The sequence below is a fragment of the Tursiops truncatus genome, chromosome 1 (assembly GCF_011762595.2).
Source record: "Tursiops truncatus isolate mTurTru1 chromosome 1, mTurTru1.mat.Y, whole genome shotgun sequence".
In the NCBI taxonomy this organism is placed as follows: domain Eukaryota; kingdom Metazoa; phylum Chordata; class Mammalia; order Artiodactyla; family Delphinidae; genus Tursiops; species Tursiops truncatus.
Genome location: NC_047034.1, coordinates 179093149 through 179107942, shown reverse-complemented (window position 1 = coordinate 179107942; position 14794 = coordinate 179093149). Strand labels below are relative to the sequence as shown.

The following is a 14794-nucleotide window of genomic DNA, read 5'->3' as shown; positions in this document are numbered from 1 at the left end:
GAATATTAAGTGTGGGTGAGGATGTGGAGCAAAAATAAACTTCATTTTCAAAAATATGAAGAGCAACTTTGTCGTAAGCATAGATTATAAAAATGGCATCAGGGGCTTCCCTGGTGGCGCAGTGGTTGAGAGTCCGCCTGCCGTTGCAGGGGACACGGGTTCGTGCCCCGGTCCGGGAGGATCCCACATGCCGCGGGGCGGCTGGGCCCGTGAGCCATGGTTGCTGAGCCTGCGCGTCCGGAGCCTGTTGCTCTGCAACAGGAGAGGCCACGATAGTGAGAGGCCCGCGCACCGCGATGATGAGTGGCCCCCGCTTGCCGCAACTAGAGAAAGCCCTTGCACAGAAACGAAGACCCAACACAGCAAAAAATAAATAAATAAAAAATAAAAATAAAGGAATTCCCTTAAAAAAATTTCAAAAATAAATAAATAAATAAAATTGGGGCTTTCCTGGTGGCGCAGTGGTTGAGAGTCCGCCTGCCGATGCAGGGCACACGGGTTTGTGCCCTGGTCTGGGAAGATCCCACATGCCGCAGAGCGGCTGGGCCTGTGAGCCATGGCCACTGAGCCTGCGCGTCTGGAGCCTGTGCTCCGCAACGGGAGAGGCCACAACAGTGAGAGGCCAGTGTACCGCAAAAAAAAAAAAAAAAGTATTTCTTCTACAATATAATTGTATAACTTGTTTTTTCAGTTAAAGGTCTTGTGGAGTTTTGGTTTTTCAGGTATTATTGGTCATTAAGTGTTTTCTACACCATTTTAAATGCCGTTATTACAGTTTATATAACAATCTTCTATTAATAACTTTCATTTGTTTTAAAAAGGCTGCAGTGGACATCCCTATAGCTAAAACTTTGTGTGTATGCATGATTATCTTTTTGAAAATAAGTTTCTAAAATTGTTGGGTATAAGACTTCCATTTTAGTCTTCTGAACTGATCTCCAGAAAGTATTTACCATTTAATTATTTTAAATTTAAAAATTTAATTTTATCCAAGGACTACATAAACAGTTTATAAATAAAACTACTAGACTTATAACCCCAAACAGCATTCACTCCCACTCCTCAGATGCAAGCACTTTTAAATCTTTTAGCATTTTTCTCATTTTATTTCTAAATATACTCATATCCTTAATTGTAAAATTTTAGACTTAAGAGAATTTAGTTCTTTTCCACTTCCTTGTGCTTATCTTTCCCCTCCTTTCTATGTAATTATCACAACTTTCGTTCAAATCAATGCAGTTTTTCTTTTTAATTAGTTTAGTTTTAATTATGACTGTAAATATAGTTCAAAGCTGAATCAAACAGTATACTATGATTACATTTCTTTTCTTGAACTACTTTTTATTTTTCCTGGAGTTAACAATTGCCTCATCTTTTTCATTTGCTTTAGCTTTCTATGGCTCTGTTACGATTCTTCTCCAACTCTTCACAGGATACTTCTTATAGTAAAGACTTCTAATATTCCTCTCAATATCAAACAGCACATCACTTTCATTTTTTTTTTCCCTCTAAGAGGCACTCCTCCAAGAGCTCTCTGCCCTGTTCTTGTTGTTGGGCTTGCTAAACAAACTTCATCTTAGGATTTCCTGTCACCATCTTCCTGGGTATCTTTCCTGGGTTGGTACCTCTTTTCTGTATCCTATGCCTTTCTCTTTCTTGGTTTTCTTCTTCATTTTGATGGAGCTCAATCCCCAGTAGTTTCCTTTACAGATATTCTCAAAGGAAGGAGGAGCTCTCGGAAATCAAAAATTAGATAACAGAAGTAAAAGACTGGTTGGGAGGAAAAATTTTTTAGGCTTTGTATATCTCAAAATGTTCTTATAATCTGCCTTTATACTTAATGAATAGTTGGCTGGGTATAGAATTCTAGCTTGGAAATAACTTTCCCTCAGGATTTTTATTACATTGCTCCACTGTCTTCTAGTTTACAGTACTACTGGTGAGATACCTAATGTCTTTCCAATTCCAGCCCTCTGTTTGTGACCTGTTTGGAAACTTTTAGGACTCTCTCTTTAATCTATGATTTCCTTTAGTATGGGGGTCCTTTTCTCCCCCATCCACTATGCTAGTTATCTGAATGGCCCTTTTTAACCTATAGTCTCCTATCTTTTGAGAAATATTCTCATATTCATTGTTTCATAATGTCTTCCCCTCATTTTACTTTACTTCATGGCTAAGAACTGATCTTCTAGTTTTTAAGTTTTACTTTTGTGCATATTTCCTCATCTTTATCTTCCAACCCTTCCACAGAATTTCTGTTATCTTATTTTTAATTTCCAAGAGCTCCTCCTCTTTTTATACAGTATTGCTCTTTGATATATCACCTTGTTCTTATTTCTTACATGTAGTATCTTATCTATCTGAAGATGATCTAGCTTCCAAACTCCCTGCATTGTCTGCTTCCTTCTAGTTTCTCCTTGCTGTCTGCATGATATCAGAGTTTCACGTTGGAGCCTTCCCTCAAACATCTGACATTCTTTGGCAATTGACTTACACTTCATAGTAAGATACTAAGAAGCTGTTTGGAAGCTCTGTATGTGTGAACGGGTCTTGTCAACTGATGAGCTTCTCTGTGAAATGCCTGGGAGGGAACCTAGAAGTTTCATTTGGCAGTCTTTTCTTTCTGATGGGCTAGCTCCTTCAGGGGAGAGACCAGAGAATAAAGGAAGAAAAGCCAGAAGTCTCGCCATGCAAACACTAACGCACCCCCCTGCCTTTGTTAGCGTGCCACTCTCACCCTTTACTGTCTATGTCCAGGCTCCAGAGACCCTCTGGCTCAACTTCTCCAGAGGAGAATCCTCCTGCCTCCTGGCTGGGTTGGCTAACAGATTTTCATCTTATCAGAGCTCAATACTATCATTAAAAAGAAAAAAAAAAAAAAACTTTGTCTGGTAGAGAAAAAACAAAACAAAACAAACAAAAAAAGCCTTGTTTTAACTTGCATTTGTTTTTTTACTAGTGAGGGTGACATTTTTTCCATACACTTATTTGCATTTTATTTTATTTTTTTAGATTTTTTTTTTCTGATGTGGACCATTTTTAAGGCCTTTATTGAATTTGTTACAACATTGCTTCTGCTTTGGTTTTTTGGCCACGAGGCATGTGGGATCTTAGCTCCCTGACCAGGGATCAAACCCTCACCCCCTGTATTGGAAGGCGAAGTCTTAACCACTGGACCACCAGGGAAGTCCCTTATTTGCATTTTAGATTTCTTCTATTTGTTTCCTTTGTATTGTTTTCTATTAGGGTATTAATCTTTTTCTTTTTGATTCCAAGAGTTCCTTATATATATTAAAAATATGAATTTTTATCAAATATATTAGATTCCTTTTGAGTCTTTTAACTGGGTTTATAATTGTTTTTAGGCTTTATTTTCCTTTAATAAACACAGATATTTCTCATTTTTACAAAATCAAACCTATCAATTCTCTCTGATTTCTGCTCTGGTATCATGCTTAGAAAAGTCTCCTGACGACAATTTCATTGTGTTTGCTTCCCTTAGATAATTAGGCAATTGAAGACACTGCTACATTTTCACTTATTTAATTTCTAGTTGATGGAGACCATCTCTGCAATCAATGTGCACATATTCAGAGTATACAGCCACTCTGCTTTTATTTTCTACCTTCGTTTAGCAAAGTAAGCTACAGCATGTGAGGAACATCAGTATGTCTGAACCATGACTGTATCCGTCAGGATGGGCTGGGTCAATGGTTCTTAAGTGTGGTGTGGGGCCCCCTGGGAGTCCCTGAGACCCTTTCGGGGGTCCACAGGTCAAAACTATTTTCATTATAATACTAAGATTTTATTTGCCTTTTTCTCATTCTCTCATGAGAGTATAGTGGGATTTTCTTGAGGCTACATGATGTATATCATTGTTCTGATGGTTAATGAATTGTGTACTTGTATACTTTCCTGTTTTCTAGAAATTTCTAAGGTGGTAACTTTATGGTATAAACACGTGAGTTTTCAGAGATTAACTCAACTGATTTTAAGTTCTTTTGCTGCACACTTACTATCTTTCGTTATATCTGCTATGCTATCTGTGTATCTGTAACCTCATTGTTGTGGAATACGTAGTTATTTTGAAATCCTTAAGTCTTCCTTGTGCCTGTACTGAAATACAAGAAGTAAGTACACTCTGTGTCTTATTATTAAATATTGATAGTTATAACCCACATAAACAAAAGCTCTTTGGGAACCTCAATAATTTAAGAATGTAAAGAGGCCCTGACAGCAAAAAGTTTGAGAACTGCTGGGTTGGTGATACCGTGGTAACAAACCATCCAAAAATTCCAAAGGTTTACCTCTCCCTCACATTACATGTCCATCTCAGGTCAGCTAGTTCTCTGCTTGGAAATGTCCTCAGGTCCCAGGTGGACTAAACAGACACCCTTTGGAACCCTGCCAGTCATGGAGGCAGAGGGAAGAGCATGAGACTCTCCGGCTGGCCTGGCCTTGAAGTACCTCAGCCTGAGCAGGACACACATCACTTCCACTTACACCACTGGTTAGAAAGGGTCATGTGATCCCACCCAACTGCTAGGGGACTAGGAAGTGCAGCCCCCTCGCTAGTTAAGAGCCAATAATGTTTGGTGTAGAGCACATCTAACTACTACAATGATATTTATTTATTTATTTATTTATTTATTTAAAATTTATTTATTTGGCTGCGCCGGGGTCTTAGTTGTGGCATGCGGAATCTTTAGTTGTGGCATGCGGGATCTAGTTCCCTGAGCAGGGATCGAACCTGGGCCCCCTGCATTGGGAGCACAGAGTCTTAGCCACTGGACCACCAGGGAAGTCCCTACAATGATATTTAATTCAGTATTTTGAAGACCTAATAAGAGTATGCAAATAACAGCTAAATTATAACATACCTTCACTTTAAGAAAAGTAAAGCCACAGGCTTTTTATTGCTGAAGCCTGTAAGTTTCAAGTTCAAACTTCCAGGCTGTATCTATATATTGGTGCATCTCAGCAACAAAGTCTCAACAAACTATATTCTACTGGATTTTGGGGGGTTTGCCTAATTACCACAATTGAAGATTCATGACTGTCCATATGTTCCACGACAATCTGATTGAAATAAACTGCATTAGCTAATAAAAGGCTGTAATTTTTTATGATACTTGGTGCTCATACGATTTAAAGGAAAAAGCAGATTTCAGAGCTAATTAACACCAAGACAGCATGGGTACTTAGTGCTGAGCAAGAGCTGCTTCATGAAGAGAAAGGGTGTCACAGATTACTCGGTGTCACTGAGTAGATACTGATTATACTAAGAGACCAGTTTTTGTAAAGGTTCCTGCTACACAGTCTGAAGCTTCAGACAATAAAGCTGCTCTCATACACAGCCCTACCCTCTTCTGATGCCATTTTCCCTGCTCAACACAGTCTTCTATCCTTTTCATTTACGTGTGGAAAAATCTTTGGAGGATGTGGAAATAAGTTCCTGCACATGGGGTTCATGCACAAACATAACAGACCCCCACAACGTGTGTGGACTCACCCTCAACGTCAAGTATGCTGCAGACTGTACTAAATCATTCTGCCTGACTCATCTTTGTAAGGTGCTTCACAAATGGAACAGGATTTCAACGGAAACTAACCTGTGCCAACTGTAAAAATTCAGCTCCATTTAACTGACAAAAGGAAAAAGAACTGTACCAAAATAAATCTAATCCATCTGAAGCTACTTACTTTTACAAATATTATTGGTGCTAGTATAAAACATGATAAACAAGTAAGCTTTTCTCACTGCAAAAAAGAAACATAAGAGGAAGATAATCAATATCTGCCAGATGAGAAAGGACAAGGGAAGGGCGTTCTTTCCTCTTCTCACGTGGTAGTCAGCCTGGAACTTAGTCTGCACGGGCCTTGGCTTACGCTGGGGCCCGAGCGTACAGGCATGCGTCTGAATTTGCTCTCATCTTCTGGTACCTGACTTTAAACAATTGTCATAAGTGACAATTTAGATTTACCAAACTGATAGTTGATAAACTCCTTTCAGTAAATTCCTCTAGAATGATTTATTGCCAAAAGTGCAATGTGTTCCTCAATACAGGTATTCCACAAAGTAAAATGCACCTGGACCAGGTGAGTATGGTGTTAGCAAATATTCATCATTTCAAGCCAGAATGTCAACCCTACTCTAAGTACCACAGGAGGTACAAAAGAAATATGTCATCCCAGCCCTCAAGGAGATTATAAACTAGAGGGAGGTGTGTGTGTGTGTGTGTGTGTGTGTGTGTGTGTGTTCCCTAAAACCCCAGACACATGGATTTAACTAAACAATATATAACAAAAATGCTAATATTAATGATAAAGACATAAGTTCAGGGCTGTCAGAATGCAGAGAAAACTTCGTGGAGGCAGTGGGGTCTGAATGGGAATGCAAAAGGTGGATTCAATTTGCTTTGGTACCAACAACAGGCTGGGGCATTTCAGGGGAAGAGAATGCCCTGAGGAACCAGGAGAGACAGAACACTGACAAACTGGCCAGAGTAGAGGCCAGAAGAAGGCAGGAAGTAGGTAACAAATCAATGCGGACATCCACCCCACCTGCTCATTCATGCAGCAAACATCTGGTAAGTACCTGTCATGTGCCCACACTGTTAGGGACCTGATGGCGAACCAGACAACAATGGTCCCTGACCACATGGAGCTTGCTTTGCAGTGGAAGAAAGCAGAACATCACCACAAAGGAGGCAGAAAATAGAGAAAACATCTAATTTGTAAGGGGCTTTAAAAAGGGAGCCAAGAGTTTGACCCTTCCTTACCCAATAAACAATAGGAAGCCAAAAGGTTTCTGGCTAGAGAAATGTGATCAGTACCGTGCGTTAATATTAACTTGTACGGCTTGACTAAAGCTGACAGAAGGCAAACCAGAGAGACCTGAAGAAAACTACAGCAGAAATGTAAGGCTGAGCTTATGAGGGCTGGTTGGCTGGCTGGCAGCCTAGAAGTTGAAACAGAAATGAAGGGGTCAAAGTCGGCTGGAGTCGAGGGGGTTCATGGACTGAGTGGCTTACAGGACAGTCGAGAAGGGGCTCAATACTATGCGGCGAAGAAAAGCCAAAGCGCATCCGGGGCTTTGACTGGGATGCATGGGTCAGGAGGACCTGGGAGGCAGACAGGCTTGAGAGGCAGGTAAAACACGTAAGCAATAATGGGCAGAAGGCAGAGATGCGGGGCCCAAGCAGAGCACTTTAAACCAGCCGAGCTGGTGAGGACTGAACCTGGGGAAATTCTAAGGGAGACAGGAAATGAGCAACTGGCAACGTGAGAAAGGAGGGCAAGGAGAGCATCGCAAAAGCTGAAGGGGATTTCGAGGCTGTCAGTGGTGTCACAAACGCATCTGTACAGACTTAAAGCTAATAAAGTACTTTCACCAATATTTCCTCATTTAACACTTGAAGACTCATAAAATGTCTTGAGATTGGTATTAGAACCCCCATTTTACAGATAAAAACAGTGAAGATCAAAAAGGTTAACTAAATGACTTGTCTGAGATGGAGAAGTTTATCTGATTACGTACCCCTGACCCAAAAGCTGGCTAGAAATTGTAACTTGTGTGGCCTGGCTCAAACCGATCTTCGGTTCGTGAACATTTACGTAAGAGTGAAAGGCAAACTACAGAGAGGGGACGGATATTTATACTAATCTATCAGACAAAGGACTCACCCAAATTCTATAAAGAACTCCTACAAATCAGTAAGAGCATTCCTTATTAACTTTTATGCTCATGATACTAATAAAAATATACTGGCATTTACTTTACATAATAATATGCCCATTACTGTGCTAAGCACTTACGTGCATTCTCGCTTAATTCTCCCAACAGCCCTATGACAGTAAAATTACTGTCTGGATTTTATGAATGAAGAAAGTCTCAGAGAGGTTAAGTAACTTGCCCCGTATCAGGGGCTAGAGAGTCAAACTTGGACTTGACTTCAAAGGCTTTGCTCTTTAAGCCACTGACCTCTTCTGAAGCTCCACCTCCATCTTTGGCCTTTTTACGCCATCATCAACACGCTCATAGGTGCCCAAAATGCCAGGTACTGGGCTAAGTGATCTCAGCTGTCCTTCCCTAAAACCCGCCTGTGTTAAGTATAGAGGTCAGATGCACACACTATATTTCTCATGATTTTGGAGGTTGGCCTTCTACCACCACTTTAGGACTCTTCATTTTGAAAAGGTGGGCTTAAGAGAGAAACAATCAAATCGTGAATATGTCAGAAAAGCTAAACAGGAGATTGATCAAACAATTCCAAGTTTCTACAGCTAGGAATAACCTTAGAACACTTAAGTTCTACTTAACATAGAAGGAAAAAAACTTACAAAATTTATAGAACGCATTATCCCCAAGATGGCATTATAAGTTCAAGAAAGAACTAGGTGGGACTTCCCTGGTGGTCCAGTGGTTAGGACTCTGCGCTCCCAATGCAGGGGGCCTGGGTTCGATCCCTGGTCAGGGTGCTGGATCCTGCAGGCCGCAACTAAAGATACCGCATGCCACAGCTAAGACCAGGCGCAGCCAAATAAATAAATAAATACCAAAAAAAAAAAAAAAAAAAAGGACTAGGCAATCGGTAAGGACAGAACTCTATAAATACTAAAAAAGAAAAAAAGCAGGGCCCACATCACCTTTAAGGTTTGCGGGGCCGATGGGGAGTCCCATCCTCCAGGCACACCCCTTGCTGACAACAACACACGAGAACAAACGGGCCAAAGGAGCAGAAATTCTGATTCCTGATTAGAGGTCATTCCAAGGGCTTAGAAAAGACTTTCCTACCATTGTACAACTTTTTCATTTCTCTTCCTAGTCATGTCCATGTTTATTTGGGGCCTTTGAGACAGGACAGTAAATAAAAAGGCCAGCATCTGAGTGACATGAACTCAAGTTCCTTTCTGGGTCAAAAATGATGGTTCGGATCCTCTCTTTACATCCAGAGTTTGGCTTATTTTTTCCTTCTCGTCCGTCTGCATCTGTTACATCCTGCCCACTCGTGCAGGATTCTTGTGGTTTGATGTCTGTTGGCATTTTACTGCTGAAGAATGTTCTGGCTCCAGCAAACCCAGGAGGGAACACTGTGCACTCACTGCAAGCAGAAGTGGTTCCAAATGTCCAAGAGCCAAGCAGGATGCAGCCATCAGGCCACGAGTTTCTCCAAGGGAGTGCGATCTGTATAACCCATGGGCCACGATGGTGGCAATAAAGCAGCAATATTCCCAGTGGCCTTTTTGTTTGTTTGTTTTTGGTGCCCCCTTTTAAACATTTATGCTATTTTATTTTTTCATCTCTGTTAGCTGTCTTAAATCCTCTCTTGAACAAAGTAGGGTATAAATAAAACACATAAGTAAAATTAAAATGAAAGTTTAATAGAAGTGAACACTAAAATTCCACAGCCAAGCAAAACGTGCGGCTTGCGTATCCCATATTCTCTTCTCCAGGGTTTTATTACTGAACTCACAGCAAATATAAAAGCTTTCAATTGAATTCTCTTTAAGAAAGAAAGAAAAAAGAAGAAGAAAGAGGTATTTTGGTAGATAATGCAGAACTGGAGTATTAAAATTTCAAGATGCAATTGTTTGAAACGTCCAAAGCAGAAAGGTAATAACTAGCTTACGGTTTACTGAAGAAAACAATTTGAAAATTCAACCTCCTGGTGTTTGCTAATCCCATTATGAGATGACACTGGAACTAGCGGGACACCATGACGGCCCCCTCCCCACCCACAGGGAGACCCCCAGAAGCCTCTCTGAGCTCCACCCAGGAACCCTCCTGACCGCCAGTGCTGTCTTGCTGTCGCTGGAGCAGAACCTCTGCCTCTGCCAGGTCCTCCCCTCTCTGCCTGGCCTCTTCAAAGCTGATAGCTCACAACAAGTTTATCTGTGGGTCCCACTCTGCCTCTACTCCAGACACTGTCTTTCTGGATCATCCCTTGGCTCTGCACTCCACTCCCATGCTTAACCCCAGCTTCCGGGAACCACCGCGCCCGCCACCCAAGTCACACTCATGACCCTGCAGGAAGAGTTCAGAGGGAAGATCGTCTTTTGAAGAGAATAAACTCAGAATTTTGAACAGAAAGAACGAAGAAAGCTTTGGGAATTCATAACCTAATTCATAAATTCTGGCACTATGTTTTTTTATTATTACAGTAGCAGATTTAGCCAGGATGAGGCATACCAAAGCCTTCCATGTACATGTATGTCTTTTTAAAATTAGCGAAACCTCATGTTTATCAAAATCCAAGAAGTAGCAACAATAAATATTATTAACCGAATACCTGCTTTCGCCAGGTACTCTATACATACCCTCATGCTCCACTATCCAACATCTTGGCTCAGAGTGAGTACGTAATACATTTTCACCTGTTACCTACATTTCAACATCCAGGGAAACAGGGAGCAAAAAGGTTCAGCTCCTAGCCTAGAGGCACAAACCTCCCAGGGGTAAAACTGGGCTTTGAACACGGGCCTTCTGGCTGCAGAGCCCCACAGTGAGCCTCCTCCGTGACTTCGCTGCAGGTCAGCACAGGAGACTCTGAGGCTGAATGACGTGCTCAAGCTCACCTGGGTGGCAGGGCGGCCTGAGGTCCTGCTCCTAAGGCATGCTCGCTGACAGGACACCTTACCAGACAACCAAGGCTCACACTACTTGCCCAGCACCTCGTTTTAAGCAGGGTCACTGTTGTGAACATCCAACCTAATGCAGCAGATGGGAAACTCATTGAAGGAATGACCTTCTTAGACCCACCTTTACATCCCTCATTAAGACTAAATTACCTGCCCATAAGGTTAGATAGCAACGAAAGAACAAACACACAGCACCTCACTGCCTTAGGCACCCAAGTGTGCACCTGGCTTAGCCAACGCTTTTACATTCAGTTCCTGCGGATGGCCCCGCCATCCTGGTTGGGGGGCTGGGTGACTGTCCCCCAGGTCAATCCTGGCTGTGACCAGCAGACCTTCCTCTAGTGCTCTAGCCTGTTCCTCCCATCTGCAGTCCAAACTTGAAGTTTTAGCCCCACTGTGTGACTGTAACCTACAGCCAGAGAAACCCAGGCAACCAAAATCTGTGGAAAGAACAACAGACCCTATACCAGGGAAGGAATGAAAATGCATTTTTTATTTAGGTTTTGATTTTACGCTTCTAGTTTCACAGCTGTCATGGAAGGATAAAGATCCCAGAACACTGACCTCCATATGTGGACTACAAGAAAATACATTTTTACTTAAGTTCATTTCTTATTTAACGACTGTTTTATTTCAAAAGTGTTTAAAAGCTGAAAAGGAGACTGGCTCCTTTAAGGCTCAATCCACTGGGAACGGAGATCTTAAAACAGGTTATAAACATTGCAGACATGCATAAAAATGAAACTCTTTCAACTACAACAATGGTTAAGTAGGAATTAAACTCAAGTATTTAGGAATAAATCAGGTTTAAAATGTGTCAATCATAATGTCTACAAAGAGCATAGAGATCAAGAAAATTTCACTCTTACTCTTCAGGAATCCTTTCTCCAAATAAATTTTGGCAAATCACCTCAGAAATCTCAAATCAGTTAGATTTCAGGCCCCTGATGATGCATCTGACTACCTAAACCAGAGATGCCAATCTGGTTTCAATGTGCCCAGTTAATGATAAACTATTCCTTCCCCTCAGTGTGTGGCAGGCAGACAACGGCTCCATTCCGCAAACAGGAAATCCAGAACGCTAGAGAAAGGGAATTTTTTTTTTTCTCTTTTAAGAGAAAGGGAATTATTAAAGGTCATGGAACTCCTGTCTAGCTGCCTGCTTCACTCCCTGGGATACAATTTAAGGGGATATTTTAAAGTTTGAAACATGGGCATGGGAGATTCTTAACCTGATTTTTGACATTTCTGTATCACTCCATTGTTATTATCATGTATTATGCCTGTAAATCTGAACCTTTTAAACAGAGTTCCCTGGTTTTGTGTCAGCTTGCTTCCATCTGAGACTCCTGGTGGAAAGTCTCTGAACTTTCTAACACGAGAGTTCTGAAGGTGCTCTGGAGCGCTGGTGGGAAGAGGACCTCGCCTCCTAGTTACGCTTCAGTGTCATCAAGCCGCAGACCCGAATGCGAACACATCAACAGGGGTTATGACCTCCTTTTGACCACACAGGTAAAAATAAAGATTACTTCTATTTTTTCTTTCATTCTTCAGCTAAATCATGGTATTTCAACTTCAGGCTGATTTCTAATTTCACAAAAAATCCTAGTAAATATCAAGTCCAGAGATCACCTTCAGAGCTTCTCTTCTAGTGGAACCCTGAGAGAGGAAATCTCCACACCAGAGGGGATGGTGTTTTACACTGTTTGTTGACAACGGCAACACAAGATGATGAGCAAGAGGACATGTTTCATAAGGATTTCACCTACAGTCATAAATGTGGAGGTGCCTTCACTCATCTCGAGAAGTAAAAATTTTTTTTTTTTTAAAGAAATATTTCTTTGGCTTCCACCCATCAGTCCAATAACAATGACGGGTCCTAACACTCTGGTAGTTTTATACCTGACAAATGTTTACCTAGGACTCTAGCCAAGCCTATTATTTTATATCATTTGCAGCGGCCTAAGACTCAGTAAGCCTGGTAAACAGGTGAACAAATGGCTGCTCAATTACTGATAACCAGACTAACTATAAATGCGTGGAAAAAAAGGCTGGTTTCAGAAAAGCCGGTTTTATTTACCGCTTTGCTTCTAAGAACTGGAGAAAAAGAATAGCCCAGGGAATTCCCTGGCAGTCCAGTGGTTGGGACTCTGTGCTTCCACCGCAGGGGGCACGAGTTTGATCCCTGGTATGGGAACTAAGATCCCAGAAGCCGCACGGCACAGCCAAACAAAACAAAACAAAACACAAAACAAAAAGAATAACTAGCCCAATAGCTCCATTCAAAGGGGAAAAAAATGAAGGCCAAAGGTTACCGTTGATTAGTTACAAGAATCTCCAGGTGGCCCTATGGCAGCCTAACAAGATCTGCAATTCCCCAAAATATTTCTATGGGCGTTTCCATAGTAAGTAGTGACTAACACACTTAAGGGATTCTTATGAGGGGTGCCCAAGGAGTCCGGCAGCTCTGTAGTCTGAGGACTGGTAAGCTAGGGTGACAGTACAGCACAGAGATCAAGAACTGGGATTCCAGAGTCAGACTGCCCAGGGCTGAATCCAGACTCTTGATTTCTAGTGGTGTGGCTTTGGGCAAGTTACTTAATCCCCCTATGCTTCATTTCCTCGGTTTTAAATCAAGAATTATCTGAATGCCTACTTTAAGGTCTGATACGAGAATTAAGTGCAAAAACATAAAGTGTCCATTCAGCACCCTGCCCCTGCACAAAGTAAGCCCTCACAAAACGTTAGCTATTATTAACATCACGCAGACCTACTGACAACACAGACTTGACCAGCCCTAGTCTAGTCAACACAAGCTTGACTAGACCAGACTTGGCTACTTCGGATCACTGGAAAATCTAAGCCCAAATTAGAGGTTCTCTGGCAGGGCTGGGAAGACCCAACCCAGCAGTTTAGAAAGAAATAATCCACCTCGTGACCTGACCTTGGAAGCCTCCCTGACCTTCACGCTGACCTCAAATGGAGAATCAACAAGAAAGGAAAGTTACTGGGCCCCTACTAAGTGCCAGACACAGTGTGAGACTCTCTCGTGTTATCTTTCATCCGGTGAGGAAACGGGCGCACATGTCGAGGACGTGCTTGGGGCATCACTTGTTTCCTAGCTTATTCCTAACCTGGGCCTCCGAAATGAGGCTATTTGTCCGGGAGACTCTTCCTTGAATTTCTGGACAGCTGCACAAAAGGAGGACACAAGACACCTGCCTCTGAGCCTGGACTCACTTCAGAGGCGGGATGTCCCCATGGAAGACGCAGGGACCGGACAGAGTCCTGGGGAGGTTCCCGGGTAGCCTTGACCTTGGTGCCTAAGACTCGGTTTCCCACCCTGCGGGCTGGGGGCGATGACACAGCACCTGGGCGGGTGTGTGAGCCGAGCGTGGCACCGGGTCCCGGAGGACTTGGACCCCCACTCCACGTCCACCTCGGGGGCCCTGTTCCCTCCTGGGGGCGCGGGGGCCTCTGGCCTTGCCCTGACACAGCGCACGCGGCGCACCAACCGCGGAGAGTTGGGGCAGAGGCCGGCCAGGACATCCCCGGCGCAAGGGTCGGGGCGGTGGGGACAGTCCGGCCGGCCGGCGATCGCGCACGTCAGCCGGGGTCACGCGGCCTCCCCGCCAGGCTCCGGCCGCCCGAGGCGGGAACGGGGCGGTCGCCGCCAGCTCGGTCCCCCCTGAGCGACCCGGCCTAGCCTCAGCCCCGACAGCGGCCCATCGCAGGCCTCACCTCCCTGCGCACGTTCAGCAACGAGTAATAGTCTTCATTGTCCAGCTCCTCCTCGCTCAAGGCCGTCGCCATCTTCGCAACCTTTCACCCCGCCAAACGGGCAAGGCCGTGCTCAAGAGGGACGGCCGTTCGCGGTCCAGACGGCGTGGGCCCGTGAGGTCGCTCCACAGCGGCCCCTGGCGGCCCGGAGTCGCGCCGCCGCCGCCCAGCCCTGAAGAAGCGCGCCTGCGCCCTGCTCCCCCGCGCGGCCGGGGGCGGGACGCGGCGCTTCCGGCCCTTGCACGTGCTGCGCTGGATCTAAAGCCCAGCCGGGGCGCCCAGGGGCTGTGCCCGGGCTGGAGAGGACGACTTTGCGGTCACACCCGGGGGTCGTCACTGTCTGGGCACTGGGGAGATAGGCCCCTGCTACACC

At 43.7% G+C, this 14794-nt stretch overlaps 1 protein-coding gene across 1 annotated transcript in view; it reads right to left on the bottom strand.

Moving 5' to 3' along the window:
* DNAJC11 (DnaJ heat shock protein family (Hsp40) member C11) overlaps positions 1–14538 on the bottom strand; it is a 71165-nt gene extending 56627 nt beyond the window's left edge. Inside the window, exon 1 of the mRNA XM_033843914.2 lies at positions 14383–14538. Coding sequence (XP_033699805.1) covers positions 14383–14454 — 72 coding nt within the window. The 5' untranslated portion in view covers positions 14455–14538. The remainder of the gene's footprint in view (positions 1–14382) is intronic.
* Positions 14539–14794: the final 256 nt, after the last annotated feature.